General features: G+C 48.6%; 1 protein-coding gene across 1 annotated transcript in view; it reads left to right on the top strand.

The window, feature by feature from the left end:
• The first annotated feature begins 290 nt into the window (after positions 1-290).
• LOC101343209 (maestro heat-like repeat family member 5) overlaps positions 291-21252 on the top strand; it is a 65146-nt gene continuing 44184 nt past the window's right edge. The window contains exons 1-11 of the mRNA XM_004387414.1: positions 291-373; positions 914-979; positions 1324-1396; positions 8711-8787; positions 9038-9219; positions 10363-10508; positions 11665-11793; positions 12850-13009; positions 14466-14518; positions 20318-20425; positions 20795-20911. Coding sequence (XP_004387471.1) covers positions 291-373; positions 914-979; positions 1324-1396; positions 8711-8787; positions 9038-9219; positions 10363-10508; positions 11665-11793; positions 12850-13009; positions 14466-14518; positions 20318-20425; positions 20795-20911 — 1194 coding nt within the window. The remainder of the gene's footprint in view (positions 374-913; positions 980-1323; positions 1397-8710; positions 8788-9037; positions 9220-10362; positions 10509-11664; positions 11794-12849; positions 13010-14465; positions 14519-20317; positions 20426-20794; positions 20912-21252) is intronic.

Raw genomic sequence — 21252 nt, 5'->3', positions numbered from 1 at the left:
CCACCCATGGTGGACCCACAGGTCTTACAGGGGACAGCTGAGGCTCAGAGAAGGGTGGGAGGCTTCGATGTGCCACTTCCAGAATTCGGTGCCAGTTCCACGACATTGCCCTGGAGAAGGTGCCGTGGGTGCTAAGCCATTGTGACCTCAGGGTGAGGTCAGGGCTGCGGGGTGGGGGAGGAGTGCCCAGAGACAGGGCTGCGCTGTCCAGAGCCAGGACAGAGCCGGCGCTGGGGCCTGTACCCCCCCAGCTGCATCCCAGCCATGGACAGGCAGCACATTCACCGGCCATGCAGCCGCACCTCGGCAGAGAGGGCGTCGTCAGCCGGGTCCCAGAACCCCAGGTCAGCCCACCTTCCTGTGTCCACAGCGGGTCAGCGCCCTCCGACCTCCCCAGAGTGGGGTTCCTGGCTGCCCCGCCTTCTCGCCAAGGGCTGTTCCAGAAGGAACATCTCCACACCTGCCGTTTGGTTTCGGTTATTTCGGTTTCCAGGCTGTTGTCCCCCGTCTGTATAGCCAGACCTGTCCTCCTCTGCCACATCTTGTACCACTTCTCCACTGAGGACACGGCCCTCCACAGATGTTTGCCTGACACTGTGTTCTGGTTGTTTTCTATTTTTATAAATACAGTGAAACCTGTGAGAGCTGGAACTCAGTGGGGCTGCTTGTTTCTCCAGGTCTCGCAAGTTTTCCACCTTTGACAGGGCGCAGCCTCACCCCTGTTCTGTCGCTTGTTTTGGTGGAAAATATTTGGGGTCTCCTTCTCTGATAGGTTTCCGCCTTATGCGGGTTTTACCATACATTTAACCCCAGATGCTATGGGGCTGTGATGCGGGTTTGGGGTGCCGTACATACCTCGCTGTGCCGGTAGCCAGTGCTGCGGTGGCCTGAGCCCCCTCTGACACCCTCCCAGGCCCCCTCTGAAGCCCTGGTTCTGCGACTGGACGGAGGGGGAGGCCAGGATCTGGCACAGCATGAGGTGCCTGCCCAGTTGGCACTGGCCGGGCTCAGTCTGGAAGCCACTTTCTGAGATCAGCTGGGAGGGGCTGGCATTCTAGAGAAAAGTCCGAGATGTGACAGGAAGAAGGGGCCTTCCGGGAGGGACCAAAATTGTGCCCCGAGCCACACAGCCGGCACACCGAGAGAGGGCCCCTTGGCTGCCTTCGTGGGAGCAGGCCCAAGGGCTCCCCCAAGCCGCCTCGGCCTGGAACACCAGAAGGTGTCAGAACCCAGGGGTGCAGGCTCCAGAGTCAGGGCCCTGGGTTTGACCCCATTAGCGTGTGACCTGGGACAAGTCCCTGAGCCTCTCTGCATGCATCTCAGCTGTGAGGACTATGAGGACAGGACCAAGCACTCGTCTCTGGCCATCTCTCTCTGGGCGGTGGAGGGCACAGAGGTGGGGGCGATAAGGGGGCGCCTCCATCCCGGTCCCACCGGAAGTTGTATCCAGTTGGGGCAAGCCGCGCTATTCCCACAATGCCTTCATTCACTCATTGGTTCAGTTATCCTACAAACACACGCTGGCACCTGTCTTAGGACCGCCATAACAAATCAGCACAAAGTGGGTGGCTGTAAGAACAGAAGTGTTCTGGAGGCTGCGAGTCTGAATCAGGATGTCAGCCGTGTTGATTCCTTCTGAGAGCTCTGGGAGAGAATCCATTCCATGCCTCTGTCCCAGCTTCTGGTGGCCTCAGCTATCCACGGCGTTCCATGGGGTGCATCTGCCTCCGTCATCATGCAACCATCCTCTTCCTGTGTAACCCTTCACATCTGCTCTCCTTGTGAATGAGTCACCGCTCAGATGGGATTAGGACCCACCCTACTCCATCTTCTTGTTAGTTGCCATCAGTCGATTTCGACTCATGGCAACCCTGTGTCTTAAAAGATCTTATTTTCAAACAAGGGCATATTCACTGGTACCAAGTGTTAGGACTTCATCCTATCTTCTGGGGGGACACAACTCAATGATTCATTTTAAACAAGTTCATCAGGAAGGTGACAATTGAGCAAAGACTTGGAGGAGGTGAGGGACGGAGGCAAGCAGCTGTGTGGAGAAAGTGTTCCCAGACTGAAGAACAGCCAGTGCAAAGGCCCTGAGGCAGGTCCATGCCCACTGGTTTGAGGAACAGTCGTAGCTCACTGTGCTTGGAATGGAGTAAGCAAGGGGAAGCAGAAGGAAACGAGGCCAGAAAGATCCGGGAAGGAGGTGAAACCAATTTTGTTCTTAGTCATCTTTTTATTTCTTTGATTAAGATATAATTTACATACAATAAAATTCACATCTCTACACGTTTGGCAAACACATACAGCTGTGAATACACCACCATAATCAAGATACAAAACAGCTTCTTCTCCCCAAAATTCTGTAGTCAACCCTCTGCCCCAACTCCCAGCCTCTGGCAACCATTGGTCTGTTTTCTGTTCATACCGTTTTGCCTTTTCCAGAATGTCATAAAAATGAAATTCTGTAGTATGTAAGCTCCAGGTTTGCTTTCTTTCATGCAGCATAATGCATTTAAGAATAGTACATTTTGTTGCACTGAATCAGTAATTCATTTATTTATATTGCTGAGGGCTCCCTGGGTGGCGTAAACAGTTAAAGCACTCAGCTATTAACCGAGAGATGGGCAGTTCAAATCCAACCAGAGGCACCTCAGAAGAAAGGCCTGATGATCTACTTCCAAAAAATCAGACATTGAAAACCCTACAGAGCACAGTTGTAATCTGACACGCGTGAGGCAGCCATGAGTCAGAGTCGACACCCCGGCAATTGATTTGGTATTTCTGTAGATGTACAACAGTTTGTTCATACATCCAGCGGCTGAAGGATATTTGGGTTGTTTCCATTTGGGGCTGTTAGAAATATAGCCATTATAAACATTCATGTACAGATTTTTGTGTGAACAGTAAGTTGTCATTTCTCTCAAGCAAATGCCTGGGAGTGAGATAAAACCAAAAACGCATTCATCTAGTCGATTCTGACTCATTGTAGGTAAATGTGTGATTAACTTTATAAGGAAGTGCCAAACTACTTTCTGACTTGGCTGTACCATTCTGCATCCAGCAATGAATGAGAGTCCCTGTTGCTCCACATCCTCCTCAGCATTTGAAGCCAGTGCTTTGGATTTTAGCCATTCTAATAGGTAGCATATGATCAAGAACCGATGGTACTGAAGGAAGAAATCCAAGCTGCACCAAAGACATTGGTGAAAAACAAGGCTTCAGGAACTGACGGAATACTAGTTGAGATGTTTCAACAAATGGATGCAATTTTGGAAGTGCTCACTCATCTATGCCAAGAAATTTGGAAGACAGCTATCTGGCCAACTGACTGGAAGAGGTCCATATTTATGCCTATTACAAAGAAAGGTGATCCAACAGAATGTCACTAATCACTCACAAGTAATATCATTACTATCATTAATATCATTAATATCATTAATATCACTAATATCATTAATATCATTAATATCACTCACAAGTAAAATTTTGCTGAAGATCATTCAAAAACAGTTGCAGCAGTACATCGACAGGGAACTGGCAGAAATTCAAGGTGGATTCAGAAGAAGACTTGGGACAAGGGATATCATTGCTGATGTCAGATGGATCCTGGCTGAAAACAAAGAATATCAGAAAAATGTTTACCTGTGTTTTATTGACTGTGCAAAGGCATTCAACTGTGTGGATCATAAGGAGTTATGGATAACATTACGAAGAATGGGAATTCCAGAACACTTAATTGTTCTCATGAGGAACTTACAAGATGGATTGACACTGTGGCTGCAACAGTGGGTTCAAGCATGACAACAATTGTGAGGCTAGTGCAGGATGGGGCAGTGTTTCGTTCTGTTGTACATAGGGTCGCTATGAGTCGGAACCAACTCGATGGCACCTAACAGCAACAACAGCAAACATCTTTCTAGTATTCTCTGCTTTCAGCCAAGATCCATCTGATATCAACAATGATATCCCTTGTTCCACGTCCTCTTCTGAATCTGGCTTGAATTTCTGACAGTTTCCTGTCAATGTACTGCTGCAACCGTTTTTGAATTATCTTCAGCAAGATTTTACTTGTGTGTGATATTAATTAAAGAGATATTTTGATAATTTCTGCATTCTGTTGGATGGCTTTTCTTTGAAATGGGCACAAATGTGGATCTCTTCCAGTTGGTTGGCCAGGTAGCTATCTTCCAAATTTCTTGGCATAGATGAGTGAGCACTTCCAGCATTGCATCGGTTTGTTGAAGCACCTCAGTTGGTATTCCATCAATTCCCAGAGCCTTGTTTTTCCCCAGTGCCTTCAGTGCAGCTTGGGCTTCTTCCTTCAGTACTGTCAGTTCTTGATCATATGCTACCTCCTGAAATGCTTGAATTCTTTTTGGTACAGTGACTCTGTGTATTCCTTCTGTCTTCTTTTGATGCTTCCTGTGTCATTCAATACTTTTCCATAGAATCCTTCAATATTACAACTCGAGGCTTGAGTTTTGTTTTTTTGTTTTTTTTTTTTTCAGTTCTTTTAGCTTGAGAAATGCCAAGCATGTTCTTCCCTTTTGGTTTTCTATCTCCAGGTCTTTGCATATTTTATTATAATACTTTACTTTGTCTTCTCTAGCCATCCTTTGAAATCTCCTGTTCAGCTCTTTTACTTCATCATTTCTTCCATTCACTTTAGCTACTCTGTGTTCAAGAGCAAGTTTCAGAGTCTCTTCTGACATCCATTTTGGTCTCTTCTTTCTTTCCTGTCTTTCTAATGACCTTTTGCTTTCTTCATGTGTGATGTCCTTGATGTCATTCCCCAACTCGCCCCATCTTCAGGCATTAGTGTTCAGTGTGTCAAATCTATTCTTGAGAAGGTCTCTAAATTCAGGTGAGATAAACTCAAGGTCATACTTTGACCATCGTGGACTTGTTTTAATTTTCTTCAGCTTCAACTTGAACTTGCATATGAGCAATTGATGGTCTGTTCCACAGTCGGCCCCTGGTCTTGTTCTGACTGATGATATTGAGCTTCTCCATCGTCTCTTTCCACAGATGTAGTTGATTTGATTCTTGTGTTTTCCATACAGTGAGGTCCACATATATAGTCACCATTTATGTTGCTGAAAAAAGGTATTTGCAATGAAGTCGTTTGTCTTGCAGACTTCTGTCATGTGGTCTCTGGCATCGTTTCTATCATCAAGGCCATATTTTCCAACTACTGATCCTTCTTTGTTTCCAACTTTCACATCCAAACACCAGTAATTATCAATGCATCTTGATTGCATGTTTGATCATTTTCAGATTGCAGAAGTTGGTAAAAATCTTCAGTTTCTTCATCTTTAGCCTTAGTGTTAATGCCTGTAGGATCTGTAATGATGTACCCACTCTCATTTCTGATGTTGATAATTTGAGTCTTGTCTCTTTTTTTCTCTAGTAACTCCTGCTAGAGGTTTTTCAAATTTATTGATCTTTTCAGTGAATCAACTTTTGGCTTTATTGATTTTTTCCCTATTGCTTTTCTGTTTTCTATTTTATTGATTTCTGCTCTACTGTTTGTTGTCATTAGGTGCATAAACATTTAGGATTGTTATGTCATTTTGATTAATTGATCCCTTTATCATTATGAATGGATTCTCTTTATCACTGACTATATAATTTGCTCAAAAATCTATTTTATCTGATATTAATATTGCTACTCTAATTTTCTTTAGGTTGGTATTAGCATGTGTCATGGATTAAATTATGCCCCCCCCAAAAATGTGTGTATCCGTTTGGCTGGGCCATGATTCCTGGTATTGTGTGATTTTCCTATATATTGTAAATTCTGCCTCTATGATGTTAATGAGGGAGGATGGGTGGCAATTATGTTAGTAAAGCAGGACTCAATCTACAAAACTGGATTGTGTCCTGAGGCAATCTCTTGAAATATAAAAGAGAGAAGTGAGCAGAGAGACAGCAGGACCTCATATCACCAAGAAAGCAGCACCAGGAGCAGAGTGTGTCCTTTGGACCGGGGGTCCCTGTGCGGAGAAGCTCCTACAGACAGAGGGAGAAAACATTTCCCTGGAGCTGATGCCCTGAACTCAGACTTTTAGCCTACTTTACTGTGAGGAAATAAACTTCTCTTTGTTAAAGCCATCTACCTGTGGCCTTTCTGTTAAAGCAGCACTAGATGACTAAGACAGCATGATATATCTTTTTTCATCCTTTTATTTTTAATCTGTGTCTTTATTATATTTAAAGTGTATTTTTTATAGGTAACATGTACTAGGATCTTGCTTTTTGATTAATTTTGACAGTCTCTGCCTTTTGGTTGTAGTGCGTCTTAGTTATCTAGTGTTGCTATAACAGAAACACCTCAAGTGGATGGCTTTCACAGAAATTTATTCTCTCACAGTCTAAGAGGCTAAAAGTCTGAATTCAGGTTGCCAGCTCCAGGGGAAGGCTTTCTGTCTCTGTTGGCTCTGGGGAGGGTCTTTGTCATCCATCTTCCCCTGGTCTAGGATCTTCTTAGCTCAGGGACCCCAGATCCAAAGGATGCGCTCCCTCTCTTGTTCATTCTTAGTGGCATGAGGTTCCTCAAATTTGCGCGACCCCATTCTCCTAGTCCATCTGAGTGGCAACCCTACCTACCCCCTTGGTCCTAGCAGGCCCAGTCTTCTGCCCCTTGGGCATGGCAGCCCAGCCCCGTCAGCTTTGGGCAGCAGATCCGGCACACTGATGCTTTCTTTTTCCCAAGTCATTTTTCTACTTGTTTCATTTTTTGGATCGTTTCTATTGCTATGTCTTCAGGTTCACCGAGTTTTGCTTCTACACTGTTTAATCTGCTGTTAAACTCAACCAGTGTATTTTTAATCTCAAACATTGTATTTTTAATTTTTTTATATTTCTCATGTCTCTCCTTAACGTCCTTATGTTTTAATCTACAATCTTGAACACATGAAGTATAGTTATAATGTCTATTTTAATGTTCTTTTCTACTAATTCTATCATTTGTGTCTTTTCTATGCTGATTTTGATCAGTTGGTTTTTCTCCTCACTATGGGTCACAGTTTTCTTGGATTCTATGCATGCCTGGTAGTTTTTGATTGGATGCCAGACATTGTGATTTTTACCTCGTTGGGTACTGGATATTCCTGTACTTTTAAAATATTCCTAAGCTTTGTTCTAGGACACACATAAGTTAGTTGAAAACCGTTTGGTCCTTCTAAATCGTGATGTTAAGATTTTTTAGAGAGGACCAGATTAGCCTTGTCTAGGTCTGATTTTACCACACTACTAATGCAACCCCATTCTGAATACTTGGCGCTCTATGAATTACTTGGTTTTTCACTCGGACTGATGGGAAAAGGAACTATTCTCAACCTTGTATGAGCTCCAAGGATAGTTCCCTCTGCTCCCTTCGAGTGGTTCTTTTCTCTGTCTTTGGTAATTTCATCACACATGGAAACTGATCAGTACTTAACTGAAGACTTGGGGAAGGGGGAACCCTCCGCAAATCTTCAGAAAGTTAGCACATGCCCTGTCTTCAATCTCAGTCTCTCTCTCTCCCTCTCCCTCCCTCACCCCCCACCCCGCCCCTGCCGTCCAACACTCTTTTGTTACTCTTCCCTGAAAACTTCAGCCACTTAGGCCTCCCCAAGTTCCACCTCTATCTCTGTAACTCAGGGAGACTGCCTGGCTTTTCTTGGGCTCCCTCTATCTTCATTGTGGTCTGGAAACTTTCCAGGCAGTAAACTGAGGCAATCTCAATTTATCTCATTTTTTCCCATCTCTCAGGGATCACTGTACTGTGCTGCTTGTTGCCAGTGTCTGATAACCATTGTTTTGTATTGATTTTTTAATTTTTTAGTTAAGGCAGGAGGGTGGATCCAGTGCCTATCACTCCATCTTGGCTGAGACCAGAAGTGCCTTATATGACATATTTAGGACTTTGGTTTTTACTCTGGGTGAAATGGGGAACCATGGGAGGATTTGGGGTGCCATGATCTGACATAATTTTCTTACATGGTGGAACCAATGAATGAATAAAATAATATATGAAGAGATAAACTGTCTTCTAACATACCACCTAATTTACTTATTTATTTTGTTTACTGTGTATTGTTTATCTTGTTCATAATCTATCCCAGGTGCCTAGAGCATGCCTCACCCTTAGTAGGCACCTGGTAACTGAGAACGGAGAGTGAACAAGAGCTTGAGGCCATGATGTGAGTGGGACAGAGACTGATTCTGCCAAAGGCCCCAGTGGAGGGAGTTGTGGTAGAACCAAGCTTGGCAGCAGCCCCAAAAGGAAAGATGCCTTCTCTCTCAGCCCCTGGAGCAAAGAACACAGTCTGAGAAAATCTTTTCCCCACATTTTTAGGAAGGGAGGAGGGAAGGAGGGAGAAGAGGAGAAGGCAAAACCAGCTTTTAAGGGACTTGCATACATTTCTCTCTCTGCTCTCTCTCTGTCCTCTCTCTCTCTCTCCCCTCTCTCTCTTCTCTTTCTCTCTTTTCTCTCTCTCTCCTCTCTCTCTCTTTCTCTGTCTCTATCTCTGTCTCTTTCTCTCTCTCTCACACACACACACACACTGAAGGACCAGGCTGGTGAGGTCTAGGGCAGATAGGGTTGTTGTACAGTTTACGCAGCTTCATGGCTCCTGCTCCTACAACTTCCTGGCCTCCCTCAAAGACCGCCACCAGTGACATCTGGGGTACCCAGGGTAGTCTCTCATGTGCCCCTGAATAGATTGACTTCCCCAAGCCAGTGCTGGAACTGGAGCTGGACACACCATACCCTGAGCTCTCTCGCATCCTTGCAGCCATGTCTGTCCCACCAACACTTGCTAGAAGCCAGGCCCCACCAGGCGTACAGACGATACTACCTACCCAATTGTGTCCCTGAGGCCTCAACACTCCCGCCCTCCTCCCAGGACTCAGTCCATTAGGTGGGAGGCTGGAAGGATGTTGTTGAGCCTGATTCAGACCAGGTTGCTTTCCGTGTCTCCTGCACTGGCAATATGAGTTACACAAATGCACCCAGAGGTACATATCGAGGACCATTTTTCCATTTCAGAATCTCCTCCCATACTTCCGAATCCATAAAGGACCTGTCTTACACAAAGGCATCTCAGGGCTCTACCCACAAGGACAGACAGACAGTCCCTGCCACCATCTTGCTCCACAAGTCGCGGAGCAGCCAGGCTGCCCTGGTGCCCAAGGAGCACAAGATGTTCATGGAGGAAGCCTACAACGCAGGTGATCACCAACCCTGGGACTCAGATTGGGCAGAGGGCCCAGATGGGTCAAGTTCAGGCCAATCCCGTGATGCCCCTCCACCCGGGCATTCCTGGGAGTAAGGACTAGAGGGAGTGCCCCTCTGGGAACTTGGGGATGCCAAGGAGTGAATACATAGTGAGGCTTTCAGCAGAGATCCCTGTGCCCCCTCCTTGGCCTCTTGATGCCTCCTAAAGCACCATCCAAAGCCCCCAAAATGCTCTATCTCACACCCCATGCTCTACTCTACTCTCATATTCTTTCATCTCAGAACCTCAGCTTAGGCCTGGCCCCTGCCCTGGAATGCTTTAAATTGCCACCTCCTCTGAGAAGCTAGCCTGAATCCTTCTCCGTCTTAATCAGGGTTTATTGCTCTTCCCCGTCTGTGCACCCAGGGCCTTTTACATACCTACTCCACTGAACCAAAGTCCACTAATACTGGGTAGGGAGTCCCCTGGGCTAGAGGCTCCTTGAGTCAGAGCTAAGCCCTGACTCCTCCTTGATCCCACAAACACAGCTCCAGCCCCACACAGAATGAACCAGTGAGTGTTGGATGACTGGATGGAGGGAAGAGGGATGACGGGATAAAGGGGATGGATGGATAGATGAATGGATGGATGGATAGATGCATGAATGGAAGGATGGACAGGTGTACAACAGGTAGACTGATGGACAAACATACATATGGATGAATGTGTGGACGGATGGATGGATAGGTGAATGGGTGCATGGATGGAAGAATAGGTGTATGGATAGATGGTTTGATAGATAAATATACATATTGATGAATGTGTGGGTGGATGGAGAGATGGATGGATGGATATGTGAGTGATGGATGAATAAACAGATGAATGAAAGGTGGCTGGGTCCATGACAGGATGGAAATATGAATGAGTGGATAGGGATAACAGACTTGCCTGCCTTCCTGTCCTTGACCTACCTTAAACCCCAGAAGGACTGTTGGGACAGCCAGGAGGCCCAGTACTTCCCAATGCGTCCAGTTCTCATTCTCAGAGCACTGCTTCCCACTCACAACCCTACCCCTTCCCTGCCCACCCAGCCCTGCTGCCACAAGGTGGCCTCCCCGCAGCCTACCCACCGTCACATCCTTCTTGGCCACTTTAGCCATCTGCTTCAAGATGCTCCGGGACCTGAATGGGTCAGACCCCGTCCGCCTGAAGTATGTCATCAGGAAGATCAAGAACATAGCTTGTGGGTCCCCCAACCTGGTGCTGGAAACCATCCATGACTACTTCACAGACAGCCCAGAGGTGGGAGCTGCTTGGCCATCGGGGGCAGGCGCTGGGGGCAAAGGGCAGGGTTGGGCCTCAAGACAGGCTGAAATCCTGTCTCCTACATACAGCAGCTACATGATTTAGAACAAGTCTCAATCTCATACATCAAATGGGCTGAGTGAGGAGGAAGGAAAGTGGGCCAACATTTGTTGATCACTGTTCAGGATTGAATTGTGTCCCCTAAAAATGTATGTCTGTTTGGCTAGGCCATGATTCCCAATATTGTGTGATTGTCCACCATTTTGTGATCTGATGTAAATATCTTACGTGTCGTAAATTCTAATCTCTATGATGTTAATGAGGCAGGATTAGAGGCAGTTATGTTAATGAGGCAGGACTCAATCTACAGCATTGGGTTGTATCTTGAGTCAATCTCTTTTGAGATATAAAAGAGAGAAGGAAGCAGAGAGGAGAGGGACCTCAAACCACCAGGAAAGAAGCTTTGGGAGTAGAACATGTCTTTGGACCCCAGGGTCCCTGTACTGATAAGCCCCTTGACCTGGGGAAGATTAATGACCAGGACTTTCCCCTAGAACCAACAGAGAGAAAGCCTTCCCCTGGAGCTGGAGCTCTGAATTCAGACTTCTAGCCTCCTAGACTGTGAGAGAATAAATTCTGTTTCTAAAAGCCATTCACTTGAGGTATTTCTGTTATAGCAGCAGTAGATAACTAAGACTATCACCCTCGGAACAGTCTCATGAGGTAGCTATTATGATCCTTACAGATGAGGAAACTTAGGCTTAGGGAAGGGAAATAATTTTCCCAAAGTAACAGAGCCATTGAGTAGCAGAGATGGATGGGTGGGTGGGTGGATGGATGGATGAACAGATGATCTGAGATTTAGTGAATGAATGAATATATAAAAGAGCTGACCTTGAAGATGGAATTTTTTAAGACTCCATCGTGGGTCCCCGGTAATAGGGACAAACGCGTATTCACCTGTCTTTGTAGCACCTGGTTCAGGGCATGCACACGGCAGGTGTTCAGTAAATGACTGTTGAGTGATGGCTGAATGCATCCATTTGTGGTCCCCCTCTCAGGGTCACACACACCCCCACCGATGCTCCTGCTGGCATCTCCACGAGCTCAGACCAGCTCGCCCCTGAGCCTCTGTCCACTCTGACACCAACAGATCTCCACCCGGCACAAGTTCCGGCTCTTCCAGGTCCTAGAGACCGTCATCGAAGCCAGTGACTTCCTGGAGGAGACCTGGGAGAAAAGCTTCATGAAGCTGGCCCTGGAGAACATGACCAAGACCACGGTGGGCCTCCCCCTTCCCCAGCAGACCCCAGTCCCCGAGGGCTCCTGGGAATGCAGGCGGCAGCCCCAGGGATCCAGGTGGAGCCAGGTGTGCCCAGCCGCGTGGTTTGCCTAGTGATTTCTGCCAATGTCCTTGTTTCTTGCTACCAGCCCCCTTCAGAGGGACAATCTCAGGCACTCTCCTTGTACAGGTGAGGAAGGTGGTACTCAGAGGGTCACTGCTTGCCTGAGGCCACAGAGCTAGTCAGTGGCCAAGCCAGCGCCTGCTGTCCCTTCCCCGAAGTGTGCTTTCCTCCCCACTGTCATCACCGCATCCCACCCTCCAGCCTCCAGGAGACCTTCTGTGGGTGCAGACCATGCCCCAGGCTATCACTCAGCCCCCAGCTCCCTGCCTGCCAGGTTCCCACCTGATGGAGATTACAGGTTTGGACCTGAACTGCCCCTTCCACCAGGCGCATAGGCCAGACAGCACCCCCAGCTGGCCGAGAGTCTTAGCTGATTGTGGCTCCGGGCTTGGGGGCCGGTGGCTCTTATTTAGACCGACTACCCAGGCGAGCCCCGCGGTGGGCTACTCAGTAACCCTGGTGATTAGTTATGGTGGGAAGAGCTGTGCTGGGACACCGAGTAACTACCATGGACCCAGGCTGGCACTCGGCAAAGCATTCACAGACACATTTAACCCTCCAGACAGAGCTGTAGTCCCCATTTTACAGATGGACAAATCAAGACTGAGAGGACTTAGGGAACTAGCTGGTGGCAACAGCCCCGCTGATGGATGGCAAGGGTGGCGAGCTTCCCCAAAGTGAAGTTCAAAAACCCGAGGTTGAGCCTGCCCTTCACCTACCAGCTCGGTGTGCTGGCCACATCTTGGCCTCCCTTAGCCTCAGTTTTCTACCAAAAAAAATGGGTTGATAGTAGCTGCCCTGCCTGCAAAGTGGGACCACACTGCCCTGTCTGCCGAGCAGGACGGCGAGTGTGAGGGTGCCGCCTAAGAGTGAAGCTCCGCCCCAACGCCGCTCTCGCGCTTTGCCCCCCTGCCCTTCCTGTTTGCCCCCAGGAGCTGGAAGACGTGTTCCAGGACGCAGCCAGCAACGTGCTGGTGGCCATCTGCAAGCACTCATGGCGGGCAGCGGCCCAGCACCTGGAGACCGAGATGCTGACGGGCATCTTCCCACACCGCAGCCTCCTCTACGTGCTGGGCATCCTGTCCTCCAGGGGTACGTCTGCCCCAGGCTGGCGGACAGAGTGGGGCGGTCATGGGGGGAGAGCCGGGGGGGTTCTGAGGCCCTCACCGTGCACAGTGGGGATGCTGACCCACCAACACACCAGGCCGCACACCTGCCCTAAAACAGGAGCACCCCACAGCCCGCCACCCCTCAGCCTCCCAGGCCCCCTGCACAGGGTGGCACCCCGCCTAGCCTAGCCACACACTGGGCTGCCTCCTGCTCCCTATGTCAGTATTTCAGGTACAGGCCTGGGCAGAAGCAAGACCGACCCAGGAAGTCCCAGCAGGTGCCCGGTGGTGTGCGGCTACCCCTTGGCCCTCTCCCTTGACCACACCAGCAGGCAGGCACTCCTCTCCTGCCAGAGGTGGCCTACGGGCCCAGGGTCCCCTGCAGTTGTCACAAGTCCACTGGGCCCAGACCTGGTGGCTCCATAAGAGCCCCTGCCCCGAGCCGTGGGACGGGCCACCCTGACAGTGGAGGCTCTGGTCCCAGGAGAAGGGTGCCTGGGGAGGACGCTGCCAGGGTGAGGGCGCAGTTTAACACCAGACAAGCACTGAGTGAGCACCTCCTGTGTGCTGGCGACCAGGCACTCCGAGCTTAGGAATTTCTCTGCCGTCAGGAGCTCAGAGTCTCACCAGGGGCAAGCACCATTCAATTTGTTTATTCACTCACTCATTCATGTGCTGAGCTCGGGACTGCCCAGCTGGGGAGGTACCGGGCTGCGACGAGGGCGGCTGGGGAGCCCAGAGAGGGGAGAGACCACCTGCCCTGGTGGCCATCAGGGAGGGCTTCCTGGAGGAGGCAGCAAGTCTGAGCCAGGTCTGGAGGGATGAGTAGGAGTTTGAGGAGAGAGGCTCGCCCATCAAAGGGAATGGCGTGTGCACACCGAGGGTTGGGGCACGGGGAGGAGTCAGGTGTGGCAGGCGCTGAGATCCACAGAGAGGCCATGCTTGGGGGTATGGACTAAGGCCAGGCCGAGGCAGGACCAGCCTGCTTGACCTTGGCCCCGCCCCAGAACTGGCAGTCTGGGTGCAGATCCCTCAGTGCCGGGGGTGACCTCTGAGACCCCCAGGGTCCCCCTAAAGCAGCCCTTCCCTTTGAGTGGGATCTCCAAAGCCCCCAAGAAGCTTCCCAGTCCCACAGTGCTCCCCTATCAAGCCTTATTTTCCCAGCACGTCTTGGAGGGGCCCCTTCACTCATCGCTGGTGAGGCTGAGGCCCAGAGAGGGAGTGTGGCCTGCCAGAGGTCACACAGCTTGGCGGCAGCCACAGCTTCTGCCCGAAAGCCCAGCTCAGCTTGTCAGGGCTCGGTGTCCCGCGAAGCCAGGCCGGCAGAGGCAGAGCGCCGTCACCCTGGCCCAGCCCAGTGTCTGAGGCCGGGAAGTGGGGCCCAAGGTCCAGCCCTGGCTGGGCCTCATTCCTGTCCTGTGACCCCCTCCCCCTCACAGAGGAGCTCTTCAACGAGGGAGAGAAGGCGTGCTGGGAAGAGCAGCTGGCCCAGGTAGGGTGGGCGCCGGGCACCGGGAACTTCTGTGGGAAAGACAAGAGAAGGCAGCAAACTGGTCTTGTGGGCGCCTGCTGCAGGCTTGTGTGGCGGGAGCGTGGGAGGGAGGGAGGACCCTCCTCCCACAGACGAGCCACCAGTCTCCCAGAGGTGAGGTGACTTGCCCAGAGACAACGGGTTGGCCACTGCAGGACCTGGGATTTGAACCTTGGTCCCTAGAGGCCGGGCACAGAGCAGACGTCCAGCACTTATGAGGCCCTCCCCACCGAATCCCAGGCATGGCCAGACTGACAGGGCCAGAGAAGGCGGCCACTGCCGAGGCCGGGGAAGGAAGGAAGCAGGCTGGGGAGGGTGCCACAGCCCATCTTGCCCACACACCAAGGGAGGGGCTGGTGTGGCTGGGAGAAGGGGCATGGGACCTTGGCAGGCCTGGGTTCAAGTCCAGATTTGACCATTCATAGCTCCGTGGCCTGGGGTGACCTAATTAACCTCTCTGTGCCTTAGCTTCCTTATCTGTCAAATGGGAATAAAAGCACCTACTCAAAGGGCTGCTGTGAAGATTCTAGGAAATAATCCACATAAAGTGCTTAGCAGGGTGCCTAATTCAGGAAGCTCTCATTAAATGTTATTATTATCATTAACTTGTTATTGTTGTTAGGTGCTGTCGAGTCAGTTCTGACTCATAGCAACCCTGTGTACAACAGAACGAAACACTGCCCGGTCCTGTGCCATCCTCACAATCGTTGTTATGCTTGAGCCCATTGTTGCAGCCACTGTGTCAATCTGTCTCTTTGAGGGTCTTTCTCTTCTTCGCTGACCCTCTGTTTTACCAAGCATGATGTCCTTCTCCAGGGACTGATCCCCCCTGAGAACATGTCCCAAGTACATAAAAAGAAGTCTCACCATCCGAACTTCTAAGGAGCACTCTGGCTGTACTTTTCCCAAGACAGATTTGTTCATTCCTTTGGCAGTCCACGGTACATTCAATATTCTTTGCCAACATCGTAATTCAAAAGCATCAGTTCTTCTTTGGTCTTCCTTATTCATTGTCCAGCTTTCCCATGCATATGAGGTGATTGAAAACACCATGGCTTGGGTCAGTGCACCTTAGTCTTCAATGTGATGTCTTTGCTTTTCAACACTTTAAAGAGGTCTTTTGCAGCAGATTTGCCCATGCAATGCTTCTTTTGATTTCTTGACTGCTGCTTCCATGGGTGTTGATTGTAGATCCAAGTAAAATGAAATCCTTGACAACTTCAACCTTTTGTCCATTTATCATGATGTTGCTTATTCATCCAGTTGTGAGAACTTCTGTTTTCTTTGTGTTGAGGTGTAATCCATACTGAAGGTTGTGGTCTTTGATCTTCAGCAGTAAGTGCTTCCTTCAAGTCCTCTTCACTTTCAGCAAGCAAGGTTGTGTTATCTGCATAATGCAGGCTGTTAATGAGTCTTGCTCCAATCCTGATGCCCTGTTCTTCATATAGTCCAGCTTCTCAGATAGCATACAGATTGAATAGATATGGTGAAAAGGTACAACCCTGACACACACCTTTCCTAACTTTAAACCCACAATATCCCTTTGTTCTGTTTGAAAGACTGCTTCTTGATCCATGTATGGATTCCTCAAGAGCACAATAAAGTGCTGTGGAATTCCCATTCTTTGAAATGTTATCCATAATTTGTTAAGATCTAACAGTTGAATGCCTTTGCATAGTCAATAAAACACAGGTAAACATGTTTCTGGTATTCTCCACTTTCAGCCAAGATCCACCTGACATCAGCAATGATATCCCTGGTTCCACGTGCTCTTCTGAATCTGTCTTGAATTTCTGGCAGTTCCCTGTCGATATACTGCCACATCGCTTTTGAAAGATCTTCAGCAAAATTTTACTTGCGTATTAAAATTTTACTTGATATTAATGATATTGTTCAGTAATTTCAACGTTCTGTTGGATCACCTTTCTTGGGAATAGGCATAAATATAGATCTCTTCCAGTCAGTTTGGCCAGGTAGCCATCTTCCGAATTTCTTGGCATAGATGAGTGAGCACTTCCAGCACTGCATCCATTTGTTGAAACATCTCAGTTGTTATTCTGTCGATTCCTGAAGCCTTGTTTTTCGCCAAAGCCTTCAGTGCAGCTTGGACTTCTTCCTTCAGTACCATTGGTTCCTGATCATATGCTACCTCCTGAAATGGTTAAATGTTGACCAATTCTTTTTGGTATAGTGACTCTTTGTATTCCTTCCATCTTCTTTGGATACTTCCTGCATCATTTAATATTTTCCCCCTGGAATCCTTCAGTATTGCAAATCAAGGCTATCATTAAGTAGTAGTTATTAAATGGAATCTAGTAGAAATAACAGCAGCAACAATACTGGTAATCAATAGAACAATAGACAGAAAATCAGTCACGATATAGAAGATTGAGCCACACAATTAACCAAATTGACCTCACTGGCATTTCCTTCAAATGCAAATAGAATGTTCTCCAAGATAGCCCATATGCTCAGCCACATAACAAGATTCAATACATTTAAAAAGACTAAAACCAGAATTACATTCTTTGACCAAAACATGGATTAGAGATCAGTATCAAAATTACATCTGGAAAAACCCAATGTTTGGAAATTAAACAACACACTTCTAGATATCCCATGGGTCCAGGAAGAAATCACAAGGGAAACTTTAAATATTTGGAATTAAATGAACATGAAATTTCAACTTATCAAAATTCGTGGGATGCAGCGAAAGCAGAACTTAGAGAGAAATGTATAGCATTGACGCAGAAATTAGCAGAGGGGAAAGGTCTGAAGTCAGTAGCCTAAGTTTCCACCTTAGGAAGCTGGAGGAGGGAGAACACATTAAACCTAAAGCAACTAGAGGAAGTGAAGTGATAAAAATGAGAGCAGAAAAGAAGGAATGAATGCTGAGACATGCGACATCGTGGATGAATCTCCAAATAACGATGCTGAGTGAAAAAATACCAGACGCAAAATAGTACATATTGTATGATTCCATTTGTATGAAATTTTAGAAAAGGTGCAAAGCCAACCTACAGGGAAATAAAGCAGTTTTGTAGGGGTGGGGATTAACTAGTAAGGGGCTAGGAGGGCTTTCTGGGGTGATGGAAAATGGTCTATATCTTGGTGGGTTGTGAATTATGTGTCTGGGCTGCTAACCAAAATGTTGGTGGTTCAAAGTCACCAACAGCTCCAAGGAAGAAAAGACCTGGAGATCTGCTTCCGTAAAGATTTCAGCCTAGGAAACCCTATGGGGCAGTTCTTCTCTGTCACATGGGGTCACTATAAGTCAGAATCAACTTGACAGCACACAATGACAGTACATTTGTCGGAGTCCCTGGGGGGTTTAAATGGTTAACACACGAGGCTGCCGACCAAAAGGCTGGCGATTTGCATTCACCCAGATGTGCCTCAGAAGAAAGACCCGGTGATCTGTTTCTGAAAAATCAGCCACTGGAAATCCTATGGAGCACAGGTCTACTCTGACACACATGGGGTCACCAGGAGTTGGAATCAACTCCACAGCAACTGGTTTTTTATACAGTTATCAAAATTCATTTACCTGTACACTAAAGATCATGGTAGGTTAAGTATACCTCAGTTTGTATCCTTTCACCATATTTATTCAGTCTGTATGCTGAGCAAATAATCCGAGAAGCTGAACTATATGAAGAATAACGGGGCATCAAGATTGGTGGAAGACTCATTACAACCTGTAATATGCAGATGACACAGCCTTGCTTGCTGAAAGTGAAGAGGACTTGAAGAACTTACTGATGAAGATCAAAGACCACAGCCTTCAGTATGGATTACACCTCAACATAAAGAAAACAAAATTCCTCACAACTGGACCGATAAACAACATCATGATAAACGAAGAAAAGATTGAAGTTGTCAAGGATTTCATTTTACTTGGATCCACAATCAATGCCCATGGAAGTAGCACTCAAGAAATCAAAGGACATATTGCATTGGGCAAATATGCTACAAAAGACCTCTTTAAAATGTTGAAAAGTAAAGATGTTACTTTGAGGACTAAGGTTCACCTGACCCAAGCCATGATATTTTCCATTGCCTCATACGCATGCAAAAGCTGGACAATGAATAAGGAAGACCAAAGAAGAATTGACACCTTTGAATTATGATGTTGGCAAAGAATATTGAATATACCGTGGACTGCCAGAAGAATCAGCAAGTTGAGTCAGATACCTAAATCCCATAAATAGCATCACATCAGCATGGGTCACCTTCTGCCAACAAATGAGATTACTGCAAATCTATGAAAGAACGTTTTTGAGTTTTTGTATTTGCATTTCGGACATGGGGCTGTGGTCTGTGGTGGTGGTACACAAAGGTGTGGTAGCATGGGCAGGAGCCCCTGGTGCTTCAGGGTCCCATAGGGGTTCTGCAGACACCTGTCCTGTGGTTGAGTGCCCCACCTAGGTCCTACTGCAGCCAGTGTCCCACAGAGGGGCCAGGCAGGGGGCAGATCTAGGTCAGACAAGCCTCTCCAAATCCCGCAGAAAGTGGGACTTCCATTTCAGGGACCAAAAGAGCAATGCCAGCAAGGAGCAAAAGGCCCTGCCTGTTAGGGGCACTCCACGCTTGTCTCACGTCCAGGAGGGCTGCTGGGGACACCTCGTGCTCCCGGCATTGCGCGGTTTAGTGTTTTATAGGATAAACCCCTGGAAATGGAATTGCTTGGGGAAATAGGTGCACGTTGTAAATTGTAATTGATAATGCCAAAAGCCTTCCAAAAAAAGTTGTAGATCCAGTCATCCCCTCTTCAAAGGACATGAGGGTGCTGCCCCCCCACTTCCTTGCCAACATTGAGTGTGTTAGCTTTGGTCAATCTTTGTCAAAATGATACATGAACTTAATGTCCAGTCTTCAAATATTAGTGAGCTTGAGTTTCTAGGTTATGACTTTAACATGTCTGTATCCTTTAACCGTTTAAAAATGGGTTGTGTGTCCTTTTCTTACTGATTTATAAACAGCTCTCTGTTTCTTATGGATATTAACCCTTGGTAATATGTGACAGCAGGAGAAAAAAACAAACTTTGATCTTCCAACTTAATTTATGGTGTTTTTACTGAACAAACTTCTTTAAATGTTTATCTTCTCATTTATCGATCTTTTAAGATTTTAGGGTTTGGGATCATACTTAAGATGGGTATCCCCACCCCGAAAAGAATCTCGGGATAAAAATCTTGGAATTGTTGAATCGTGGAATCTGGAACATTGGAAATAGATCTCATCGTTATAAAATCATGCCATGTTAGGCTCAGAGCTTCCAGGGCTTCATATTTCCAAGGGACATTGTATTCATTCATTTGATCTTCTCATTCATTCATTCATTCCAGAACTATTAATGGGGTTCCCACTACGTGCCAGGCACTGTTCTAGGTGTTGGGGACACAGCCGTGAACGAGGCAAAGCCCTGGCCTCCTGGTGCCCACACTTGGGTGGGGACATCGAGAGGGTCGCCTTAAGCTAGCACTCACCAGGCAGCTATTGTGTCCCAGCCCCCGAGGGATGCCGGGGACACGGGCAGGACTCACCTTGAGCATGTCTGCCGAAGGAATGTTAGGGGATGAGTTCCCTGTGCCCGAGGAGAGAGCTGGTCCTGGAGACTCAGAAGAGGGAAAAGGCCCAGAGGAGGCCAGGGTCGGGCTGGGTTCATGACTGAAGAGGCCAGGATGGGCTGGGGCTGGTCAAGGGAGCCACGGCTCCAGTCCTGCCCCCACCCCCTGACCGGTCCCGGTCTGCTAACAGATAGCCGCCAAGTCGGTCCAGTTCCTGAACACCGATGTGTGGTCCAAGGAGCTGCGGTGCGCGCTCACCAAGCCCGACCAGATGCAGCAGGAGCAGCCCCCAGAGAAGGTGGGCCTCCTGCCTCCACGCAGCCCCCATCTGCCCGTAGGCCCTGGCCCCCTACCACCACCCCACGCAGGCCCAGGACTCTGTCCATAGGCTGCCTGCCACACTCCTTGAGCAAGGCTCAGGGCCCTGGAAGGAAATCGGTGGCCCCGAATGAAGCAGAGAGGCGGGGCCTGGGCAGCCAGCCCTGAAGCGGACAGGTGGTGAGATGGTCCCAGAGCTGGGTGACGGGAGCAAGCTTAGAAGGGAGCCCAGCAGCTGCAGAAGCCCCGGGAGAGTGACGCTGTGCCGCAGTCAGGGCGGCTCAGAGCGGGTGGACGGGGCAGACGTAGGTGGGTCGGGCTCAGGACGGGATGCCCAACCCTCCCGCAGGCCTTCCTCTTCTACTACTATGGGCTGATCCTTCAAGCTGCAGAGAACAGCACCACCGTCAGGGCACACCTGCAGTCCCTCCTGGAAACGTCCCACCAGCGGCCCAAGCAGAGGGAGGTGAGGACCCAGCCCTCACACTATCCCCAAGGGGACCAGGTCCACCACTGCCTGACCCTGACAACTGGCTGAGCCCCGATCCCTGGGTATATTTGAGCCCTTATCCTGATCGCAGACTGAGATTTCTTCCTGGTCACACACTGAGCCCTGACCCCGGTCACAGGCTGAGACCTGACCCCGGTCACAGGCTGAGACCTGACCCTGGTCACACACTGAGCCCTCACCTTGGTCACACACTGAGCCCTCACCTTGGTCACACACTGAGCCCTGACCCTGGTCACACGCTGAGCCCTGACACTGGTCACACACTGAGCCCTGACCTTGGTCACACACTGAGCCCT

Source organism: Trichechus manatus, unplaced genomic scaffold, assembly GCF_000243295.1.
Source record: "Trichechus manatus latirostris isolate Lorelei unplaced genomic scaffold, TriManLat1.0 scaffold00185, whole genome shotgun sequence".
Taxonomy (NCBI): Eukaryota; Metazoa; Chordata; class Mammalia; order Sirenia; family Trichechidae; genus Trichechus; species Trichechus manatus.
Note: the sequence above shows the minus strand (reverse complement) of the source record. Positions and strands in the feature narration are given on the sequence as shown.